At 50.2% G+C, this 17934-nt stretch overlaps 1 protein-coding gene across 1 annotated transcript in view; it reads left to right on the forward strand.

Annotated features, from left to right (window-relative positions):
- Window positions 1-2744: 2744 nt before the first annotated feature.
- The window catches only part of Slc1a7 (solute carrier family 1 member 7), a 44936-nt gene continuing 29746 nt past the window's right edge, over window positions 2745-17934 (forward strand). Inside the window, exons 1-2 of the mRNA XM_036179101.1 lie at window positions 2745-2909; window positions 12295-12374. Coding sequence (XP_036034994.1) covers window positions 2745-2909; window positions 12295-12374 — 245 coding nt within the window. The remainder of the gene's footprint in view (window positions 2910-12294; window positions 12375-17934) is intronic.

Consider the following 17934-nt stretch of genomic DNA (forward strand, 5'->3'; position numbering starts at 1 on the left):
TCTTAGAGCTAGAGTAGAAAGCAAGCCATACCCACCCAGTAGCACAGCTAAGGATGGACATAGATGTTGCTTGACACTTACCCTAAGTCTACCCAGGATTTTCCAAGCAACAGTTAACCACCTGGTGAACTCCAAAAGGAGGCATTTGTTGGAGTTGAAGGTATAGCAGGGAGCTTTGAGCTTTCATGGTCGGAGAAAGAAATGTCTCAGACTGCTGGGCACTCCGCCTCCTCTGCTGCCATGGAGAAGTTGTCAGGAGTAGGGTAGGGTAGCCGCTTTGAGCCGCTCTGTGCACATGGGCTCATTCCCTTCTCTTTGAAAAGGACAGGACTGAGGGCAAAGCCACAAGCTGATTCAGTTGGGACCAGAATCTGTCTCCTCATTGCCATGACGTCTGGGCCGGTGCCCAGCCTCCTTGGCCCCACCCCCACAGTTCCTCACCCTCTCCTTTCTGCTCTCTTGTCATGAGGAGGCAGCCACCCCATACCCCACCCCTGTCACACCCCCACCTCCACCACAGCCTGCTCCTTGCTGCCACCTGACTGGCTCTAACGAGATTACAGAAGCGCAGTGACACAGGCAGGTTAATTCCCTCTGGCTTAAAGGGCAGGCCGGGCCACAGACAAGAGCAGGAGGGAATCTCCCTCTGAGATGCTGTGCGGTGATAGTTCCAGCCATGGCTGCTGCTCAGCACGCTTGAGTTTGCTGTTCCCCTCACTCACGTTCCCTCCGCTGGATGCTATGATCATCTCTGTTTTATGAGTGGGGAGACTGAAGAGGATTGAGATGAAATGGTTTCACAGGATCACGCAGCTAGCAAGTAGCAGACCTGGGTCTCAAACGCAGAGACCTGGGCTTTGCCATCTTTAAAACTAGGAGTCCTTGGTGCCTTAAACCCGGTCGCAGGCCTGTGGCTGGAGAGGTCATAGACCCTGTTGGGATGAGGACCTGTTATTGTTGTTTTGCTAGACAGCCCTGTTGTTAAACTGCCTTCTAAAATGTCATGCTCGTTCCCATTGTCAGCCTCAGGCCGAGAGGCTTCTCTTGGTTGTGGGCAGCAGTCCAGGTATAACTGTTCAAAATGCTGAGACTGAGTGACTGTTGGATGCTTCACCCTAAAGGGGGCGTTTAGACCAACCTCTCAAGGCTCAGGGAACGTCCTAGGAGAGGGGGCAGAAAGAATGTAAGAGCTGAAGGATGGGGGTGGGGTGTCGTGACTCCCTCTTCTGGACGTGATTGCGGCCACAGCAGCTGTGGTCGTCCTCACAAGACCCGATGGTCATCAATTCCAGCATGGAGGGGGAGGGACTAACGATTTCCACCGCTTGCTGAGGGAAGGAGAATGACCCCCACCCCGGGAGTATGGCAGCTGGTAGGTTGTCCATGCTCATCCAGGTAACATTAATTGCTCTCTGGGTTATTTAAAGAAGCTGTTAAGGTGGGAGGGGCTTGTGCTGGGGAGGGTCCAGGAGGAGTTGCTGTTGTGGGTGGATGGTGTGAGGTCTCAAAATAGGACAAATGGCAGCCATGCCTATTAACGGATCAAAGCAGACCCTGGCCTGGTTCTCCCAGCATCCCTCCATCCCTGCCATGCAGAGTCGTCCTCCTGACTGACATATCCCGCTCCCTACCCTGAACTCTCCAGCCCAGGGGTGGGGCTGCCCCTTCCCCCAGCTCCTCTGGCTCCTGTATAACTCAGCCAGTTTGGCTGCGCAGTCTCTTGGCCAGTGGCTCTCTCTTGCTCTCCTTCCTCCTTTCTCCTCACATGGCCATGTTCACTCTGGGTTCTTCCAGATGCTTCTGGCTATTTTCTCCCTCACATTTACAACAGACCTTTGCCTAGGAGTGGTCTGTCCTCCTTTTTACTTCTTTTTTTATTCAGATACAATCTAGATACATATTATATATATATGAATAAATAAAAATACTTTTAAAATAAATAAATAGATAGACAGTAGTCCCTGAGGGGTGTGAGGTGAGTGGTCTTGGGCTTGAAGCATCCTGAAAGCAGTTATCATTTCCTGTTAACAGCAGGCTGAAGTCGGGGTAACTAAATTCAAGACTGAATTCCTCACGGTGCCACCTGACCCCACCCTGCCAAGTGCCAGCTCAATGACCGTGTGGGGAGACTCAGGCTCTCAGGGTCTCAGTCCCTCTCTCAATGATGTGTAGACTGGAACTCAGTCCCAAAGTGGTGGGGTTGAGTCCCCATGACTGGCAGGAGCACCTGGGGGCAAGCCTGGCACACAGCGTTCGCTCCTTCCACAGATGCCTCTATGTGCACTGGCAAAGAGACACATTCACGGCACTCACTCCTGAGCACTGGCGTTGGCAGGGACCATGCTAATACAACCACATGCTTCTAGGACAGCCGTCGGATGCCCATCCAACACTTCAGAGGTTGGCAGTGACTGGTATCTCACTGCCGTGTTTTCACATCTTTCTGGAATGAGGTGGGGAGATGTACCTGTGCTTCCTCTCATGGTGTCTCGTCCTCTGCCCTTTCAAGAGGAGCATCTGGCTTTGAGGACTGGACACGCCGACCACGTGGCCTGCTCTAATTTCCCAGGCCCTAATCTGCTCCCAGCTCCTAATGATGCAGCTGGTAATAGGATTGTGGCTTCCTTCTGGGTGGCCGCACAGACCATGGCTGCAAGGCTGGCGATAGGTGCTTAGGACTCTGTTCATCTTTGAGTCGAGAGGCTTGTGCCTCCAGCCCAGACCTGGGCCACATCCTACAGTGCATGGAATGGTGCCAACCGGCCGGGCTCAGCATGGTGCTGGGCGCTGTTCTGGCTAGAGGACGGGCAGTGTGTAGACACAATGGACTCCTCATCCTGTCGGTGCTGTCTGTCATCGTGGGCTGCCTCCTTGGCTTCTTCCTCAGGACCCAGCGCCTCTCACCACAGGTCAGGCCCCCCAGGGTGTGTGGGTCTGAAGGGCTGGGGCTCCCAGTGTCATTACAGTAGGTGAGCTAGGTTGCTTCTCTGGGCCTCAATGTTCCCATCTAGATTATGGGTGTGAAAAAGACCCACCAGTATGAGATGTCAGGAATGGTTGGCAAAGCGGAAACAGAGCCACAAAGCCAGCACGGTTGGGCGCAAAAACATACCACTGAAAAAGCACAGGGTTGAGAGCAAGGGTGGGGAGACCAGGGGTCTTCAGAGAATACCCCCAACAGGTCCTTCATGACCAGGGGGCCAGGATGGGTTTTCTATGCAGCAGGATCAGCAGGATAAGGTACAAGGGCGTATGAAACTTGGGAGCAATGAGTTGAGCCTTTTTTGCGGGGGAGGGGTGTTAGAATATACAGTGAGACTAAGGGGCTGGAGTTCAGGGACCAAGAGCTCTAAGTTTCCCATCATCACAGACAACTGTGTAAAGCCATGGGGAGGAAGAAGGATGGAGCAGATCTTTGGAGCCATCCCTGGGCTGGGTGGAACATGGGGTGGTGGGGTGGTAGTGGGCCAGACAGGGTAACTGCAAGGGTAGCAAGTGACATTGGGCTGAAGGGGAAGGTGTGAGAACGGTGTCCCACAGAGGAAACTTCAGGGAGTGTGGCTGATGGGAAGTGGGAGACAGGTGAAGTAGATTGGCCACGTAAATGCATCCTCCAGGGAAGACACTGGTGATGTTACAGAAGACATCACAGATGCCTATTCAACAGGGAAGACACAGCTCAGGACCATGGAGACAGGTGTCAAGACGTGCTGGAGAGACAAGCCGAAGCTCCACAGAGAGCCAGCTGGGGTTCACAACCCAGGCACAGAGGGATGGGCCAGCGGGCAGGAAATAACTAAGAGAGGAGACATGAGGAATGAGGTCCTTGCCCAGTGCAGACAAGGGATCAAATATTGAGAAGAGGGAAAGAGAGATTGGATCAGCTCTTGAGGGGCTTAAGGGTGAGGAGTTCTCGCTAGACCCACTTAGCGGGATGTTGGTTATGACCGCACCATGGAGACTTCGGGAGGGGGGCTCTGAGGAGCCTGTCTTCAGGAGATTCTGTCGGCAGGCTCCTGAAGAGTCCAGACCTCATAGATTCCTCATCCTTCTGATACCTCACACAGTCCTGAGGCTGGAGCCAGGCTTCAGACTCAGTCTCAAACCTCCCATTAAAGGAATGGTGTCCCCCTGGTCACCAAGCAACCCTGCTCACCACCTGAAGCTACTTAGGAAGAAGCAATGACTCCCAAAGCACAGATTGTTACAAGCTGATGGGGCAGGGAGTGGAATGTGGTGGTTTGAATGTAATTGGCCTCCATAAGCTCATAGTGAGTGGCACTATTAGGAGGTGTGGCTTTGCTGGAGTAGGTGTGGCCTTGTCGGGGGAAGTGTGTCACTGTGAGGGTGGGCTTTGAGGTCTCATGTATGCCCAAGCCACACCCAATGCTTCAGACCACTTCCTGTTGACTTGTGATCAAGATGTAGTCAGCATCATGTCTGTCTGCATGCTGCCATGCTCCCCACCATGATGATAATGGACTAAACCTCTGAAACTGTAAGCCAGCCCCAATTAAATGTTTTCCTTTATGAGAGTTGCCATGGAGCCGGGCGGTGGTGGTGCATGCCTGTAATCCCAGCACTTGGGAGGCAGAGGCAGGTGGATCTCTGTGAGTTCGAGGCCAGCCTGGTCTACAGAGCTAGTCCAGGAAAGGCTCCAAAAGCTACAGAGAAATCCTGTCTCAAAAAAACAAAACAAAACAAAACAAGAGTTGCCATGGTTATGGTGTCTCTTCACAGCAATAAAAACCCTAAGAGAGAGTTGGTACCAGGGACTGGGGTATTGCTGTGACAGGCCTGACCATGTTTATGGAGGAATTTAGACTTTGGTACTTTAGGTTAGAAAAGCAGTAGACTTGATTCCATTGGCAGAGGAAATCTTAAAACAGCCTACCTAGTATAGACTCTGTTGTGTGGTTACTAGTGGTAACTCTAATGAAGACTTTATAATGAAGAGGAGCAAGCTGAGCAAACAAAAATACAAAATGTACAGATTGAGAATGAGGGGCACCAGGAAGTGGAGTAGAGCTAAATCCTGTGTTCAAGGAGATAAACAGATTAAGAAATGGACTAAAGAGAGCAGACTCACCCTACAACGGCTGGGCTAAGGCCTTGCTCCTCTTTGGCCTCACTCTCCTCATCTGTGGAGGAAAGGGAGCATGTGTATCTCCCAGAATCGTTAAGGGGGTAAAGATCTGCAGTGTCTGGTGGACAGTGGGCACTTACTGGACGCCATTTCACCCCCTCTCCTGTCTCCCTGTGATGCTAATCTTGACCACTCTGACTTAGAATCGCCATGGTAACACACACCTGGGGAAGTATAGGAGGCTGTCTAAAAGGTTTAACTGAAGAGAGACAGTGCACCTGGAATGTGGGCAGCACCATCCCAAAGGTGTTGGGGGGGGCAGGTTGGATAAAAGAAGGCAACTGAGCACCAGTACCCTCTCCACTTGTGGCTCTGCACTATGAACAGCCGCCTCTGGCTGTCTCTTTTCCACCTGAGAGCTGAAATACACCCTCCCTCCTGGGACACCCCCAGCACTCTTTAATCTGCACTCAGGTTCCAAAGCAGCAACTATCTATTTCCTGCAGGAAGATTATTTTTGTGAAAACAAATTGGAATGTCAGTTAGTAAAAGTCCAACTGTCTGGGGCCTCCTGCATCAGAACTGCCCTCCCCGTCTGCTTGGGTGCACTGATGCATTCAGGTCTGGACTAACCTGCCAGACACATTGAAGGAGGCATGGATGGAGTGTGAGAACAGTTATTTGGCAGGAAGTGGCTTCTTGAGCATTGTCTTCTAGATGCCAGGGTTTTTCTGTTTGGTCTCTTTGCCTGTGACTCAGACAGCAAACCCTTCCAATTGTTTCAGCTTATGCAAGAGGCAGAAATCATAAACGATTTGGAAAATGGTAGAATCTTCTATTTGTGAAGTGAAACTCACAAAATTAATGTGACTTTATCTTTGGATACAAATAATTCATTAAAGAAATAGAGACATTTTGAGACTTCCACTTAAGTCCTGAAGATTTATAATTACATCCGTTTGCTTTCCTTCCTAGGAATTTGATGAAATTTAAAAAAAAAAATCATTGCATTTATTTTGTGTGTATATGTGTGTGCATGGGAATGCACTTGCAAACACACACACACACACACACACACACACACACACACACACACTCCACAGTGCACATGTGGAAGTCAGAGGAAAAATTGCAGGAGTCGGTTATCTCCTCTAGGAACTGAAATTAAAAGATTTCTGGCTTGGCAGCAAGCCCCTTTACCTGCTGAGCCATCTCATCAGCCCTGATGGAATATTTTCAAGGACATAAACTACACAAACCAAAGAGAACATCGAGTCATTGAGAAAGAACTTCGGTTAGACGGTATGGGAAGTGGATGGAGCTGGCTAGTCCCTTCTAGTAGAGCCCAGGAGGCTGGCATCCTAGCCCATAAGAGCAGACACTGAGTGGCTTTTCTCACAGGATTCCAAAGGGCGCTGAGCTGGAATGGCAAAGCAGGGGTGAAGTATGGAGTTGACAGCAGGTACTTTGGCCCCAGAGCTCTTCCAAGCCACATGGTCAGAGGACTCTTCTCTCCACTGTGCCTAACTCTGGTCTGCCCAGGGCTCAGAGAAGCTTGCCTCAGGGACATCAGGCCCTCCTGTGTGAGGTGAGAAAGGGGCATTGGTGAGGTGCATGCTTGAAGCAGTCTGTAGACACTGGCATTCTATGGGCAGCCTCCCCAGCAGAGCCCTGGGACAGTGCCAGCCGGGCTTAGGCACAGGCTTCTTGTTGGAGCCTCACAAGAGACATGAATTCTTTGAGAAAACGGGCTTTTGTCTCCTCCCTGCAGGTTATACATATCATTCTGCCCTGAGGGACCCTCAGTGACAAGCCCAGAAGCGTTGTACTCCATACTTACCTATGAGCAGAAGTCACTAGAAATATGAGAACGCTGCAAATGTCAAAACCAGAGACTAAATGAAGAGAAAAGAGGGTCTCTGAAGACTCTTTTTAAAAAATTATTTATTTGTATTTCTTATGTACATTGATGTCTTGCCTGCACGCCTGCATGTCTGTCTGTGTGAGAGTGTTGACTCCCCTGGAACAGAAGTTACAGACAGTCGTGAACTGCCATGTGGATGCTGGGAATTGAACCTGGGTCTTGTGGAAGAGCAGCCAGTGCTCTTAACCGCTGAGCCATCTCTCCAACCCCCTCTGAAGACTCTTAAAATCCTTTCTTAAGGGCTGGGAGTGGTGGTGCATACCTTGCATCCCAGTACTTGGGAAGCATAGGCAGGTGAATCTCTGTGAGTTCAAGACCAGCCTGGTCTGTATATTAAGTTCCAGGCCTTCCAGAGCTACATAGTGAGACCCTTTCTCAGAAAATTCATTTCTTAAGATCTTTGGAGACATGAGAGCTAGTTATCATAACACAGAATGGGGCTGTCAAGAGGGCTCAGCAGGTGCAGGTGCTTGCTGTCAAGCCTGATGACTTGAGTTCAATCCCCAGGACTCATACAAAGGAAGGAGAGAACTGGCTCCTGAAAGTTGTCCTTTGACCTCCACATGCATGCTGTATGTAGCACATGTATGCCCACACAAATACACACAAGTAAATAAATAAATGCAATTTTAAAGAACTGGGATGTAGGGGTAGTGGTATAGCTCAACGTTACTGTGTGCTTAGTGTACATAAAGTCATGGTCTCAGCCCCGCACCACAAATATCAAACAGCAGCAGCAGCAGCAGCAGCGCATTGGACACTGTCTTAGTCCGGTTCCTGTTGCTGTGATAAACACCACAACCAAAGCAACAGGGCGGAAACTCAGGTCAGGAACCCGGAAGCAAAAACTGAAGCCGAGACCATGGAGGGGTGCTGCTTACTGGCTTGCTCCTCATGGCTTGTTCAGCAGGCCTTCTTATATAGCCCACGCCCACCTGCCCAGCAGTAGCGCCACCCACAGTGGGCTGGGCCCTCCCATACCAATCACTCATCAAGAAGAGCCCTCACAGACTTGGCTCAGGCCAACCTTATGGAGGCATTTTCTCTGAAAGGACTGGAGTTGCCACAGGACTCCCAAGGCCAAGTTCTCTGCACAAAGGAGATTTATTTGCTCCAGAGGGACAGAGGGCAGGGATAAGAGACAAAGAAAGAAGATAGAGGATGAGGGAGCAGGGGAAGGGAACTGGGGGCATTTGTCCCAGAGTGGATAGAGAGGAGACAGATGTGGCCCATAGGAAAATGGCGGTTTATAAAGGGGAAACCCTTGAGGTGTTTAATTTTGATTGGACAGGTTAATTAGGATGGCCAAAAGGGGTTTTTTGATTGCTGGACTTCAGTACTTTGATAGCTGGACCTTGGTGGTTAGCTTCAGGAGGAGGAAGGGGCCAAATTGAGGGCTAGCTTTAGTGTAATCTAACGGTTTTTAGCAAAGCAGAGGGAGTAAGGAAGAGAAGGACAAGGCCTGCCGGAGCCATGTTTGCCAGGCCCCGGCCTGTTACGGCTCCTTCATTCTCAACTGAGGTTTTTCTTCCTAAATGACCTCGGCTTGTGTCAAGTTGACAAAAAAAAAAATAATAATAATAACCAACACAGATGTTGTAAAGAAGGAACAGGGCTGGTGAGATGGCTCAGAGGTTAAGAGCACTGGCTGTTCTTCCAGAAGTCCTGAGTTCAATTCCCAGCTCCCACATGGCAGATCACAACTGTCTGTAACTCCAGTTCCAGGGGTCTGACACCTTCCCACAGACACACAACACAGGTCAAACACCAATGCACATAAAATAAACAAACTACTTTTTAAAAAATGAGGGAACCATCAAGAATGAAAAAGAGTATTTGAATTTTAGAAGACAAGAATCAATATCAAATGTCGGTGTCTGGGAAGGAGGTGTAGAAATCTGACACAAAATAAACCAAATGATGAAATATGAAAAAGAACATCCAACAGGAAAGTGGAGGAGAGAACATGTGCAGTGAATATAAGAAAGCATCCCAGAGTAAAAGTACAGACGAGAAAGAAAAGGAAGGAACGTCTTCCCCAACAATGGCACATCCTGTGAAATTACAGGAAAATGAGGGAAAACAGACAAGCCTTGAATGGTACTGGGGGGGATACTAAGGGGGGGGGAGATACTAAGGGAACAAAGCTCCTGTAAGACATCGGAACGGACTGGCGGTTTAAGGAAAAGCATCCCTTTAGAACTGGAAGAGGAAGGCCAAGGGATGGCCCAGCAGGTGGGGGTTGCTGCCTATGCCTGGCAACCAGTTTGATCTCTGGAGCCCACACAAAGGTGGAAGGAAAGAACTAACTCTACAAAGCTGTTTTCTGGTCTGTGTGCCCACACATGCACCATGCACACGCACATACACAATACTAATAAAATAAATAAAAAAACCAGAAAAGGAAATTGTTTTCCGGTAGGAATCTCAAATATAACCAGACTGTAAGAGAAGAGTAGGGCTGAGACAATTAGCTGAAGGACTCAGAAGTCACCTTCTGCATCTTTTCTCAGGAAGCTACCAAATAAGATGTTCCACCTAAATAAGAACAGAAACAAACATCTCCAGAAACACTGATCCTGTGCAGGATCAATCCCATAACGGAAGCCAAGAGGCCAGGACAGCAGCTGGGCCTTGAGACATGACTCTCCTGACACACACACACACACACACACCAGAACAGGAAGGTGAAAAGTTGCCGGCCTGAAGTCCAGATGAGATAAAAGGGAACGGATGTGCTTCTGTCGTACGGAATGCTTGCTTAGATGTTTTCATAGATAAAAACATTTGGAAGAAATTAATGAGAGGCTCAAAGAAAACAAAGCCAATAAAGGACAGTCAATTATTAATTTCAGGGACAAAATGTAAGTTGTCTAAGTAACGGGACATGGTGGCAAGGATGCCGCTTGGCTCAGCAGTGAGCAGCATTTGATGATTAAGATACTGTTAACCTGCTGCTGTGAGATGGCTGGGCAGGTCAAAGTGCTCCCCTGACCATGTGAGTTTTATTCCCAGAGCCCATGTGGAAGGGGAGAAGTGACTTCAAGTTGTTCTCTGACCGCCACACACACACACACACACACACACACACACACACACACACACACACACACACACGGAAGCATGCACAGGTACATGCACATAATTAATGCAAAAAATAGATGAAACAGTCAGCTATGCAAGTTTAATCTCCAGTACTACATACACACAAAGATACATAGTGGGTGTATTTTTGTGGGATTTTTCTGGCACATTGGAAATAATGGACTTAGGAAGCCCAGATCTCTCTCTTCCGTGTCACTCGGTGGCAAGTCCCCTCCTCTCCCAGGTCAGCTTCCTGTCGATGATGTGAGTGGGCTGGGTGGGATCTATCTAGCACCACAATCCTATGGCTTGGGGCTTTTCAAGACATCGGGTCATTAACAAGCCATTATATCTGGCTTTGTTTTTACTTATTTTTTCTTTGAGACAAGGCCTCAATATGAAGCCCTGCCTGGCCTGGAACTTACTATATAGACTCATAGAGGTCTGCCTGTCTGTGCTCTCAAGTCCTGGGATTAAAGGTGTGCATCACCACAACTGGCTTGGCACTAGGTTTTAAGATAGTTTCAGGCACGAAAATGTACCTTGGATGGTGCCTGCAGATCCTTCAGCCTGTCCCCCACATCCTCTCTCTGGAATAAGGGTCCCAGTCAAGGATTGCCAAAAACAGAAGACCTGAAGTCAACGTTCTAGAAACAGGCCCCCAGTTGTGTTAGAATTCCAGACAATCCACAAATCATTTTGTAGAACAAGTAAAGGACAGAATTTCATTGTCATCTGGAAGGCATGCTCAACTGTTTACAGCAGTCCTTCAGTTGGGTTTCATTCCTGGGACTGCCACTGGGAGGGAGCTTGTGGCCAGAGCTGGTAGGGGCTAAGCCCAGGTTCTGGCAGCCCTCATACGCTAGGCTCAGCGTCACCCTCGACAGATCAGTTAAAGGGACAGACAGTAAAAGGCAGAAACCGAAGGCTCACCCTATGTGGCCCCGCGGGAAGAGGAACAGAGAGGCCAGTGGCCTCTGGAGCCATCTTCACGGTCCTGCCATGAAAGTTTAAGAATAAAGAGAGGTCAAGAGGTACCTGCAGCTAAGCGGTCCTGCTGTTCCCACCATCAACAACCCATCCTTGTCTGGCCTCCTTTTTCTTCTTCAAGATGGTCTGAAAAGTCATCAGAACTGTACAAAATCTCTCCAGGGAGAGAAGTTCTTTTTCTGGCTGGCACTAGACGTCAGCCCTTTTCTCCCAACATGAGGCTCCTGGGGAAATTCCAATTCCTTGGGGTATATTGCCTCAATGGTATGATAGTGAAAAGGAAGGACATGTGTGTCTTTTTAGAATGTCTTCATTTCTACCAGGATGGTTACAAGCTGTCTGGACAAGGAGACGGTGGCTATGAAAGGCCCAAGGAGGCTCTTTTACACTGAATGGGATCTTTGCCTCCAAAGCCAGGATTTCCCCGGGGTAAGCTAGAGGGAGTCTTACTGCTTTGGGAGAAGGCTGTGGTTTATTGGCCATTCTCCTCATTAACTAGACTGGGACCTTTTGTGGGACGGGAACCTTGATTAGGGGGGTCCCCAGAGTGATGCCTGGCCTAGCGTGGGTTGTAGAGACATCGTGCATCCCTGCCTTCCTCACTTACAATCTGGTAGATGGAGCAGACTTTTCACCAGGGATGGGTGAGTGAATGGAGCAGACTTTACACCAGGGGATGGATGAGTGAATGGAGCAGACTTTTCACCAGGGATGGGTGGGTGAATGGAGCAGACTTTACACCAGGGGATGGATGAGTGAATGGAGCAGACTTTTCACCAGGGATGGGTGGGTGAATGGAGCAGACTTTTCACCAGGGATGGGTGGGTGAATGGAGCAGACTTTACACCAGGGATGGGTGGGTGAATGGAGCTAATGGGGAGAGATGCACCAGGTGTGATGCTGGAGTGCTCACACCAGTTGCTCACACACAGTCTCTCAATTGAGCCTCCCAGTGACTCGATGAAGTAATTATTATCCTCCTGTTGGAGATAAAGAAACTCAGAGGGCTAAGGTCATCATGCTGGTTATGAAGGAGGGGCTCACCAGGATCCAAGTTGTTTGGCTCCAAATCAGTTTCTTCTCGCTGCCTCCTGCTGTCCAGATGCCAGACAGGAGCATGCAGACCAGACAGTGCACTGGAGATGGTAAGGAGACACGCATTTTGCAGTCTGTAGCACCTGCTCTGACCCTGATCTTGCTGTTTTTCTAGGAGATTAGTTACTTCCAGTTCCCTGGTGAACTCTTGATGAGGATGCTGAAGATGCTGATCCTACCACTGGTGGTCTCCAGGTGAGAGGCGGGGCAGGGAGGGCACAGGGCTCTGACTGGTGGTCTCCAGGTGAGAGGTGGGGCGGGGGAGGGCATGGAGCTCTGCCCCCTGTGCCAACGTCCCTAGCCCTCTGCTATGCTGAGCTGGCTCGTCCTTGTGAGGTGGAGACAATGCTTCCAGCCAGCATATCAGTCAGCTGTTTCTGCCACCTCCCTTCAGAATCCTTCCCTGATTCCTCAACCCACACCAATTATTGCCTCCTTTTATGTGAGCTTTAGGTGTGCCATCACTGTGACACACCTCCCAAGAAAATCAACTTGAGGAAAGGAAGGGTTTTTCCCTGACCTTTTCAGAGGTTTGGGTCCATGGTCGCTGGGCCCGGAGTGAGCAGAGCATCATGGTGGAGAGAGAGCATGTGTGGAGCAGAGCGGCTTAGTCTGTGGCACCCGAAGGGCAAAGGGAGAGGAAGGGAGGAGCCTTTGTCCCAATAGATCCTCGAGAGCACACCACCAGTTAGTTGTCCTGACACCCCAATAAGTTAAGAACCCATCAGTGAATGAGCTCAGAGCCCCATGACATACCTCCCGAAGACCCCACCACTGAACACTGCTGCATTGGAACCAAACCTTCAATACGTGAGCTTGGAGGGACATTTCAAATAAAAATAACCACTTATAATCTCAGCACCCCCAAGAACAGAGCACCCCGTCTCTCCAAGAATCCTACAGGCTATTAACCAACTACTTGATGCCTCTGCCATGGATGGTTCACAGAATTGAAGTTCAATGTTACCAACTAGAGAGTTTACCCGGCGCTGAGTGTCCCCTGACTTTCTGCTATCAGTAAGTGGCAGATGCAGCTGCCCAACCCTATGGCTCCTTCCTCGCCCAACACCAGACTGTCAACAGCTTGAACTGACTGTCTCTGACATAGAACACCCCTCCACACAGGCACAGACACAGAACACCCCTCCATACAGGCACAGAGCTCTCTGTTTCTCATCCAGACCCTTAGGCACCCTGCTGGTCCCCACACCTCAATTCCATAGCCATCTCTTCTCCCACCCAGTGACCAGAACGGTCTCAGGAAACATCTCATGTCCCACCATTACCAGTCCTGTGAGCCTCTGGTCCCTGGCTTGGGGCCTCTACACCTGCTGTTCCAATTCTCCTTTGTATCTCAACAACATAGAGTTGCCTCCTTAGGAAGGCTCCCTCCACCGAGCCCTCCCCACCTGGGTAGATACATTCTGCTCTGCCCTCCCTCCAGACACCTACTGTTCCTTGTTAGTCTGTGTGTGTGTTCACTTATCGCTTTGTCTATCTATCTTCCCAAGGACTGCAATCTTAGAATACTTGTCTAATGAGTCAGCAGCTAGATCGGCATTCCTGCGCATGCCTGCCAGGTACTCTGTCCTGATGGGTACTGCAGACCCAGAACTTAGTCTCTGAGCTCAAGTTGTTTGCAGGCTCTGGGCAAGGCTGGCCAGGGAGACATAGTTCCCCAGCAGCTAAGGAACTGAGACAGGCTTCCTTTCTGGGTGGATTTCTGCTCCTTTGCTGTACCTCTGCTGTCCTGGCTGCCTGGGCAGTTAGTCAGAACACAGACACCACACACAGCAGACCCTGGAGTCAGGTGGGATTACCCACCCTGGCCTTGTCACTTAGCTCAAGAAAAATCCTATTTGGAAGTCTGTGGCCTTAGGCTAGTCTAGTCCTGCTCCCTGTTGTCCTATGGCCTGGGGTAAGACCCCTTCCCCCAGCCTGTGCTCCTGGTGACTGGTCCAGCTCTCTCGCTCCTTCCTTTCTTCACTAGACCAGAACACTCCTGAGACTGGGACTGGAATGCTGTCTTGAGAAAAGCCAGTGTGTTCTTGTTTCCGTTGTTTATTATACAGTTAGGGCTGGCACAGAGCAGCATGCCACCGAGAAATGGCCATGCCTTAACATTTCCTACCAAGAAAGAATTCAACCTTTGTGGGGAAAATGACGTATTATTTTTTTCCTCATCTGGAGGGTCTCACAAATGCTAAACAAGTTGTTACCACTGAGCCATATCCAAACCCCAGAATGATGCATTCCTCTCGTTCCTGAGCCTTTCCTCTCCATCCACCACTGTCCCATGAGCAGTCAGCCTTGGGCTAGCCTTCCTGCCCTGAGGAGCATTACTCTGGTACGGGTACCACTCAGGTGGTTCCAGGCACAACGAGGAGCCTGGCCTCAGATACCAGGCCTCAGCCTGGACTTAACTCCACCAGAACTGTCAAGGGACTCAAGGCAAGGCAAGCTTTCGAAGCCTCACAAGTGTTCTGATGTTTTTGATTTTTTAAAACTGATTGTGTTGGGGTTCAGCCTCCCAGCTGGGTAGCTGAAGAGCCTGGCTGGAGGGCTGTTGCCAGTGGCTTTCTGTAGCATCTGCCTCAGGAAATCAGAGGACACAGCCAACTCCAATGAGATGCCAAGTCTTATTGTCGGCTCCCACTTCGTCTCCGGGATGACCTGCCGACTGGTCCCAAACCAGGCCCTGGAACCAAGCTGGCCACCTAGTCATTGCTAAGCATGCCACATGTCATTGTGACTTCCCACCTTCATGTACACTGCCAGAGACCCGCTCTTCTTTAAAGTCTCACCTCCATTCATGCTCACGCTCCTGTCTGTGAAATCCTCCTGGCTCCTTATTTGTTGGTAGCTATGGGTGACAGCCTGTGTCTTCCTCCTGTCACATCTGTAACCCTGGATGTGTCAGAACCACCAGGTAAATGAATTCTCAGTCACATCTGGCACGGCTCATTCTGGGATCCGGGTGCTTTTGTAAAGCCCCATGGTGATAACATCCAAAGCCCCTGGATGGCCACTTATCCCAGTGATTCATGGGAAGCCTCTTCCATTAACAGAGTTGTATGCCGGACAGTGGTGGCGCACGCCTCTAATCCCAGCACTCAGGAGGCAGAGCCAAGAGGATCTCTGTGGCCAGCCTGGTCTACAAAGCGAGTTCCAGGACAGGCTCCAAAAGCTACACAGAGAAACCCTGTCTCAGAAAACTAAAAAAAAAAAAAGTTAAAAAAACAAACAAACAAAAAAACCCACAGGGTTGTGTGCAAGTTCACACTGACTTCTACCTGGTACTCTTGTTGATGCAAGAGACTAGAGAGAGGCATGATGGTGACTGCCTTGGAGATCCTCAGCAGAGGGAGGGGATAGAGCAGGGGGGTCCAGTGAGGGTAAGTCGAGGCCAGTGGGGCTTGGTCGGCATCCATCTCAGCCATTCTTCCACAGTCTCTATCGTTTAACTCTTGGATCTCCTTTGTCCAGATCTACTCCAACCTAGCCCAGGCGATGCAGCTGCCTATGGTTGTGGGAATCACAGTGAGGGAGGGGTGGGTGAAGCTGGGATCCTGCACATGGTTCCAGGAAAAAGCAGGACCTTTGGGATCCCTCCCTAGATGTGTGTGCTCTCAACAGTTATTTATTTTGGGGGGGGGGGGTTGAAGCACATGCCAGTGAGTATTTGTGGAGGTCAGAGGACACCTTGTAGGAGCCCCAGAGATAAAGTAGGTTCCAGAGATAAAACTTAGGTCGCCAGTCTTGGTGCCAACCACTTTCAGTCCCTCTGCCCTCTCACTGGCCCTGGATGGGCATGGGAGCCTGAGCAGCATCTTCAAGATGGGGAGATCACCCTGCTCATGGGGCTGCTGTGGGAAGGCATATGGTCAGGCACAGCCCGGTGCATGATGGGCGCTGCACACTTGTTTCTGAGGCCCAGGCGTTTCATGAAGCCTTTACCTCTGTTCCTGCTGTCAGGGGTCATAGCACCTACAGCACACACGTCACCTCCCCTGGGCAGTTCTCTTTGACAGAGTGACTGACACAGCCGGTCATACAGCTCTGAACCTCCCAAGTGGCACACCCGCATGTCTCTCCGGTGTCACCGTGACTCAGTCCTGGCTCCCTGAGCCACTCCTTCTCAGGTTTCATGAATTCTCAGAACCTCTGTTTCTTGTTTCCCTCTGCTCTCGCAATCCCACAGGCCAGCCACCTTCTCAGTTCCCCGCTCCTGGGGACACCCCTTGTTCTATCGAAGTTGATGGGTCGCAAATCGAGCAACTTCTCTGGCAGCTGAGAGCACGTTGGGGTCTTCAGCCTCCTTTGTCTGTTACATCCGAAGTCCAAGCCCGACGAAGTCTCTCATCTTTGTAACTCGTGTCTCACAGGGTCTCAGTGCAGGGCCAGCTGGGCCTCTTCCCATCTGGGGGCTCCCCTGTGGAAAAATCCACTTCCAAGCTCCCTCAAGCCAAGGGTAGAAGTTGGTTCCATGCAGCTATTGGCCTGAAGGCCCCGCTTCTGTTGCTTTTGTTTGTGGGGTGTGTGTGTGTGTGTGTGTGTGTGTGTGTGTGTGTGTGTGTGTGTGTTATTGCTTTGAGACAAGGTCTTCTGTAGTTCAGGCTGACCTCAAATTTAATATGTAACCTAGGGTGACTTTGAACTTCTGACCCTTTTGCCCTCACTTCCTATGCACTGAGATTATAGGCCTTCACCACCACACCAAGTGCTGGGGATTAAACCCAGGGCTTCAGGCATGCTAGGTAAGCACTCTCCAACTGAGGTACGAACCCAGCCCCAAGGGCCAGCTTCTGGATGGCTGCCCTCTGTCCTCAGCCATCTGCAGCTCCCTGCTTCCCGCCCCCTTCGCAGCTGGTTCATTACATGGCTTCGGCTTTCTCAAGGCTGGCCAGAGGCCCTATCTCTCACCTTCTAAGGCAAAGTCACATGTGATATGTTCATGTGTGTCGCATGTTACATGGTCATGAGTGTTACATCCCATCCCCTTTGTCATGTGTGTTAGAAGCAGGTCACACTCAGACAAGAGGACTGCACAGGGCAGGGGCCTGGGAGGTCACCTTTGGGAGCCTCGACCTGTTCCTCCCTCTCCCTCTTTATCTTCCAGAACAGACCAAGTCCTGGCTTTTGTGTTTCCAAGTCCTCTCCACTCAGGCTGTCCCCTCAATGAGGTTGGGATTGAATAGAGCTTCTCAGACTCCACTCTTCCAGAAATTTCTTCTGCAGTAGTGCAGCAGCGTTACCATAGGGACAGGACACACAGAGCAATGGGTGACTCTCATTGCCCAGGCAGGCTCTAGCACATAGTAGGTGCCTAATAATTCCTACTAAATAGTAAAGAGCCCCACGGGAAATCGACCGGGTAGAGTTCAGGAGAAGTTTCATGGCCAACATTAGACCTGAGTCCTGAGGGAGGTTAGGAGTTGTCTTTTATTTATATTGCCTTTTGATGATTATTTTGGAGGCATGAATCCCAGGCTAGCATTAAACTTTTGATTCTTCTGATTCAGTTCAAGCTGAAGCCCATTGTCTTTTTCTTGAGACTTCCACACCAGAGGCCAAGGCCAGCTTATTTCACTCAGTAGAAACTTCCTGGTAGCTCAGAGGGGTTAAATGTCTGGCCAGCCATTAGCCCTGAGGCTCTGGGTCTTTCTGCATGGTGTCTCCATGGATTGCAGGACCCATGAAGTACAGAAGGCATACGTCCCTGCTCCAGGCACAGGGATACTGTCACCTATTCCAT

Source organism: Onychomys torridus, chromosome 2, assembly GCF_903995425.1.
Source record: "Onychomys torridus chromosome 2, mOncTor1.1, whole genome shotgun sequence".
Classification (NCBI taxonomy): domain Eukaryota; kingdom Metazoa; phylum Chordata; class Mammalia; order Rodentia; family Cricetidae; genus Onychomys; species Onychomys torridus.